Below are 5,988 nucleotides of genomic sequence, written 5' to 3' on the forward strand. Positions count from 1 at the left end.
ATATATTTCTAAATCAGTAGAGGAAAAAGAGAAATAAAGTTTAATTGAAAACAAAAATGGAGGAGGGCAACAAAAACAAATTATGAAACAAAAACTGACATAGCCAGGCATGGTTACACACACCTGTAATCAATCCCAACACTTGGGAGGCTCGGGCAGGAGGACTGCCACTAGTTCAAGGCCAGCTTGGGCTACATAGTGAGTTGAAAGACAGCTTGAATGACATAGCAAGACCCTATCTCAAATAAAAAAAGAAGAAAAATAACATAGAGTAAAAATTTAATAACGGTTCTGACACCTTTGATGCCACATCCCAGCAGTAGCTTTCCAAACCTCTGCCAAAGCACTGAGTAATCATACTGAAAATTCTCTTTTTATTTTTTCCAGTACTGGGGATTGAACCCAGGCCTTCATGCATGCTAGGCAAATGGTCTATTACTAAGATTCACAGATCTTAAAAAAATATTTTAAAATATTTGTTTATTTATTTAGTTTCGAGTCAAGGTCATGCTTTTGTAGTTTAGGCTGGCCTTGAATTCTTTCTTTCTTTTTTTTTTGTACCGGGGATTGAACTCTGGACCTTGAGTTTGTGAGGCAGGTAGTGGAACCACTGAGCTAAATCCCCAGCCCTGGCCTTGAACTCTTGATGATCCTCCAGCTTCAGCTGGCTAAGTGAGTGCCGCCACCCCTGGCTAAATTTTTATTTTATTTATTTATTTTTGTGGTACTGGGAATTGAACCCAGCTACTTTGCACTAGATCCTGAACCCTTTTGAGACCGGGTCTTACTAAGTTGCTTCGTTGCCCAGGCTATGCTCAAACTTGGAATCCTCCTGCCTTAGCCTCCCAAAAGGGCTAGGATCACACTTGGTGCCAACATGTATCTTAACTGGAGCTGTATCTATTGATAGTTCCTCATACACAGGACCTGCTTCAAGTCTTTGGAATGGGCTCCTCCATCTAGGGTGCCTTTCGTTACTCTTGTTTGGCAGATGCTTACCTTTCTGTTATAGCTTGTATCTATGTCCCCCCAAAGGCTCATGTGCTCCTAGGTGGCCCGTTTGGGAGGTGGCTGTATTACTGTACTGTAGTTATCTAAATGTCCTTCCTCCTCACCTACAGCTAATTCATCTTTAAATTTCTAGCAGCTCACATACTGCAGATAAATAACAAATGCGCATTGAGTAAAGATGAATGAAAAGAATCTTTACACAAAATGTTTTGTTTGGTTTGGTACTGGGGATTGAACTTGGGACCTCATGTTTGCAAGGCAGGCCGCAGAACCACTGAGCTAAATCCCCAGCTCTCTCTAGACAAAATGTGAGGTTATTATCATTCAGTAATCTCATGGACATAGGAAATTACGTCTCACCTCCACAATACTCTTGGTCACAGTAGATCTTCCTCTTCGAAGTTCATTGGCTTCTCTTTCTACAAAGCAGAGTGGTACTTTTCCCACAAGGACCACAGAATCCCTAGTGTCCGGAAAGGTAAATTCAAGGCCCAGATCTTCCAGATTTTTGTGGTAACACCTGAGGAAACAGCCTCAAATGTAAGAGTGTTACTTCACCCATATTTCACTACTAGTTCCAAATACTCAATAGATTCTCAAAAGCTAGCACAAACTTTAAAAGTTGTATTTTTTTCACTTATACGTACGTTTGAGATTTTATCAAATGTGTTTTGTGAATTACAGTAGTTCCCCCATACATGACTTCACTATCCAAAATTTCAGTTATCTGTAGTCAACCATAATCCAAAGATATTAAATTCCAGAAATAAATAATTCATGAACCAAAGTTTTTTAGGTGCTGGGGATTGAACCCAGGGGCCTGTGCATGCTAAGCACTCCCTCTGTCACAGAAGTACACCCCCAGCCACAAATTGTAAGCTGTGTGCCATTCTCAGTAGCATGACAAAATTCCGTGCTGTCTTGCTCAATCATCCGTTTGTGCAGTGTCTCCAGCTGCCCTCACCACATACCTGTTATTCACTTAGCCATCAGACAGAATATCTCAGTATAGTGTCATTAGTATTCATGTAACCTTTATTTTACTTAATAACGGTCCCAAAGCACAAAAGAGGCAGGAGAGCATAAAATGAAAGGACTGATTGACACTACATGGAAATGCTGAAAGCATACAGAAAAAAGTGTACATAAGGCTCAGTACATCTCAGTTTTCAGTACCCACTGAGTCGTGAACACATTCTCCACAGAGGAGAGAAGGGTGCACCGACCTTCTTTTCTTTCTTCTTTGTCTTCAATTTTCCCTTCAGAGAATCAATTTCTTTCTAAATCTTGTGCCTAAATTTTATTTTTCACTGAGGTACTGCTAACCTCTTGCTGCTGGTACTTGGAGGAGTTTGGCGCAAAGAAAAATTCTGAGAAATGTTTTGAATCAGCATTAAAGCAGGGAGGCCCAGGAACTGAGAAGCAGGGATATAAATAAATGAATCTGCCTCTCATAAATCATGCCTCAGACCCTATGGTGAGTGTTATCATTACATATGCCTAAAATATACCAATAAATGTTTTGCTATTTAAAAAAATATGCCCCAAAGAAAAAGATGTGGTGTACTCCCAAACCTGAAATAAACTGATAGGCAGACAATATTCTTTTTCTATTTTCAATAATTTGCACTGTCCAGAAGTGGGAAAATGTCCTTTCTTGTAACTCGCTGTATGATTTCTCCCTTCCTTTATTATGTGTTTGACTTTCTTCCTAATAAGATGATGGTAGTAAAGACTCTGGACAAAGCAGAACGGAAGTGATTACTGCATTAACTTTGCCTTCACAAACAGCACAGCATAAACATTTGACTGTTTCAAGAAATGGCAATAGTGTTCTAAGCCAACTGCTGGAAAAAATTATCAGGGAAACCCTATCCTATGTTCAGCAGCTGCAATATAGTGGAAAGAACAGCATGTGAAGTCAAAGGCCTGCCTCTGAGCGCCTGCCCTACCACTTAAAACCCGTTATGACCTTGAATAAATCACATAATCTCTCCTGGTCTTGCTTCCTCTTCTTCTAAATAGTGGGACAACAGTTATGCTCATACTTCACAGAACCATTGTGAGAATTTACACTACAACATCCCTTCCTCAACATGTACTAACCATAAGAGTCTCCTCTGTTCCTCGGTCACTGTTATCTCTAGAGGAGGAATTATAGTGGAGGACAGTAATTTTTTCCGACCACAGCCTTGGGGTTGTTGCTTCTCATATGAGTCTATTGGAAGAAAGATGAATAGGTTAAGTGTAGGAAGAAAAGTCTTCTATATTCAAATAAAAATTAAGCACTATAAAGCATGGCTATGATACAAATATTCTAGTGCTTAGTGATATATTCCAGACTTTGGATTTCCATTATTAAAGTGCATCTAGGATATATCAAGCCAGTTTATTCATTTTAGCAGAATTTTAAAGAAATACACGACTTAAATCTCACTTAAATCATTGTTCAAATGAACAATGCAAGGTTCCTATACGTAATACCTGTGATTTTTTTTTTTTGTACCGGGGATTGAACTCGGGACCTTGCGCTTGTGAGGCAGGCATGGTGCCACTCAGCACCAATACCTGTGATTTTTAATAACAGAGGTGCATAATTTAGATTACTGGGAAATATATGTATAGATTTACCACATGATCCTATGGCTCAAGAATGCTCTTCCTTCAGAAGGGTCTTCCCATCTCCGAAGAGGGTTCTATTCTCAAATGGTGCAGGTCCTGTAGCGAGTAAGCTTTTCTCACACTGTCTTTGTTATATCGTTCCCAGTTTTTAGGCCTTCACTTTATAAGGAAAAATGAAAGCAGGGCCAGGGATTTGGCTCAGTGGTGCCACTGCCTGCCTCACAAGCACAAGGTCCCGAGTTCGATCTCCAGTACCAAAAAAAGAAAGTGGTAGCAGTATCATTGCCATTCTAGCCCACAAAATCTCTCACTAAGTCTTCACACCTAACTCTTGATATTAAAGTCTTTCATTACTTGACCGTGGGAGTAAAGATTTCTCTGGTATTTTACCACTTGGTGAACACACTGCCTCAAGATGACAAAGATGAATAACAAAACTAAGAAGCATATATGGACTTTGGGAAGATACACAAAAAATCATTAGTATGGGTTGCCTGTGGGAAGAGAAACTATGTGGGACTTTGGACAAGGGTATAAAGGAGGATTTATTATATTTTCTTTTGTACTTTCTAGAATTGGATCTATTTGTCATACTACCTCTTTAAAGGTGAACTAGATTTCGACATAAAAACAGTCCACCTGGCTTTCTGAGCGGACAAACTGTGGAGAAGGCATACCAAGATCATACGGTGTATGGAGAAGCATCTTTGTGCTGAGTGTCTCAAGTCAGCCCGATTTAATAAATAGGTAGCAGTTATGCCTTTGATCATGCACATAAAGCCCCCCTGATTGAATTAGTACATGAGTAACTGCATTCATTCCGTTATAATACAAGCCAAACTGGAGAACTTCAGCTTAAATTTTTAAATATAAATGCATCTTTTCTCATGATAGTTACAGTAAGGAATACTACTTTTGCTGTTAGTCTCAAATCTTTTCCAGTCACAGACAGTTCCCTACCAGTAATCAACTGCTCCAAACGAATGCGCTCATGGGCAGCATGTTGATCCACCAAGATTAACAGGTTTCCACCTATAAGACGATCAAGGGTTACTGGGGTATCAGATCCTCAGATCAAACTTGAAACAATCATGCTGTGCAGAGAGATAAAAAGCATAATCCGGGTCCGGGCAAGCGCAAGGACCCGAGTTCAATCCCCAGTACCAAAAAAATAAAAAAATTAAAAAAAGCATAATCCAACCTATTTACAAACTAGTAAGCATAAGAAAAAATACATTGAGTAGTAGCAATTGTATCATGTAAATAGGGAAAATAATATTTCTATTTCTGATGAAAAACTCTTTAGTTCATCAGTGTTCCATTTATGAAACAAGGTTAAAGTATCAAATTACTAACATTTAAATGCTGATTTTGATTTATTAACTCAACCTGAAGGCAATGAAGAATCATTGGACATTATTATAATCAGCTGATGTTGATTTGCAAGGATTTCTGAAACTCCTGAAAAATGTACTTCTTGTACACTTTAGATCAAAGGCCAGGAATTTTCTTCTGTTAAGGAGCAGACAGAAAATATTTCAGGCTTTTTCAGCCAAATGTTTTCTTTTGTGACTGCTCAAGTGTTCATGTTGGGCCAAAGCAGCCATAGACACTATGTGAATACTGTATCTGTGTTCCATAAAACTTTATTTATAGACATTGCAATAAGAATTTTACTGAGAGGAGAAATGTTCTTTTCTTTTTCCAACCATTTAGGAATGTAAAAACCTTATCTCCCTAGCGGTACAGAAAAGGCAGTGGCTGGGTTTGCCCACAGCTACAGATGCTACTTCAGACCGGGGCTTCCTTCACATACTGCACATCATCCCAACTCTTACGTAAATATACAGTGGACCCTTGACTTAGGAACTCACTTAGTTCCCGAGGGCTGGTTGTAACTAAGTCAATACAGCTATAACTGAGATCTAGATGTCTACCTGGGTAGACGCTATAGATAACAAGAGGCAGATAAATCTTCCATTAACATAATTAACCCGTTTTTCATATGTTAGGCCAGTCATACTCAAGGGTCCACTGTAGCTCCTGATTCTGGAGGTTCACACTGGCACACAGCCTCTGCAATTCTCATAGACTCCTGGGTGGTGCCACCTGTAGGCATCACTTGAAGAGTAAGGCTTTGGGCTCTCAAGAACAAATGAGGAGTCAATGTCTGACCCAAAAACTACACCTAGAGTGATGATCTCATGGACAGAAAGACTGTACAATATCAATACAGGTTTTTGGCTTACAATTTTATTTCTTTTGGCCAAAATGTTGAGTTTACTGCTACTAATTTTATACATACACACACACACACACACACACACACATATACATATATATATATATATATAT

General features: G+C 39.1%; 1 protein-coding gene across 8 annotated transcripts in view; it reads right to left on the bottom strand.

Moving 5' to 3' along the window:
- Mlh3 (mutL homolog 3) overlaps window positions 1–5,988 on the bottom strand; it is a 33,919-nt gene that overhangs the window by 12,850 nt on the left and 15,081 nt on the right. For 6 of the 8 annotated variants that reach the window (XR_784524.1, XM_010645525.2, XM_010645523.1 and 3 more), the window contains 3 exons: window positions 4,594–4,665; window positions 3,118–3,229; window positions 1,372–1,531 (listed from right to left, as the gene is read on the bottom strand). Coding sequence is in view for 7 of the 8 variants with exons in the window: in XM_010645525.2 (XP_010643827.2) it covers window positions 1,372–1,531; window positions 3,118–3,229; window positions 4,594–4,665 (344 nt within the window). In the remaining variant the exon portion in view is untranslated. The remainder of the gene's footprint in view (window positions 1–1,371; window positions 1,532–3,117; window positions 3,230–4,593; window positions 4,666–5,988) is intronic. The other 2 variants (XM_010645524.2, XM_033766746.1) reach the window with 1 other exon arrangement.

The sequence above is a fragment of the Fukomys damarensis genome, unplaced genomic scaffold (assembly GCF_012274545.1).
Source record: "Fukomys damarensis isolate Sample0158 unplaced genomic scaffold, DMR_v1.0_HiC HiC_scaffold_21, whole genome shotgun sequence".
Classification (NCBI taxonomy): domain Eukaryota; kingdom Metazoa; phylum Chordata; class Mammalia; order Rodentia; family Bathyergidae; genus Fukomys; species Fukomys damarensis.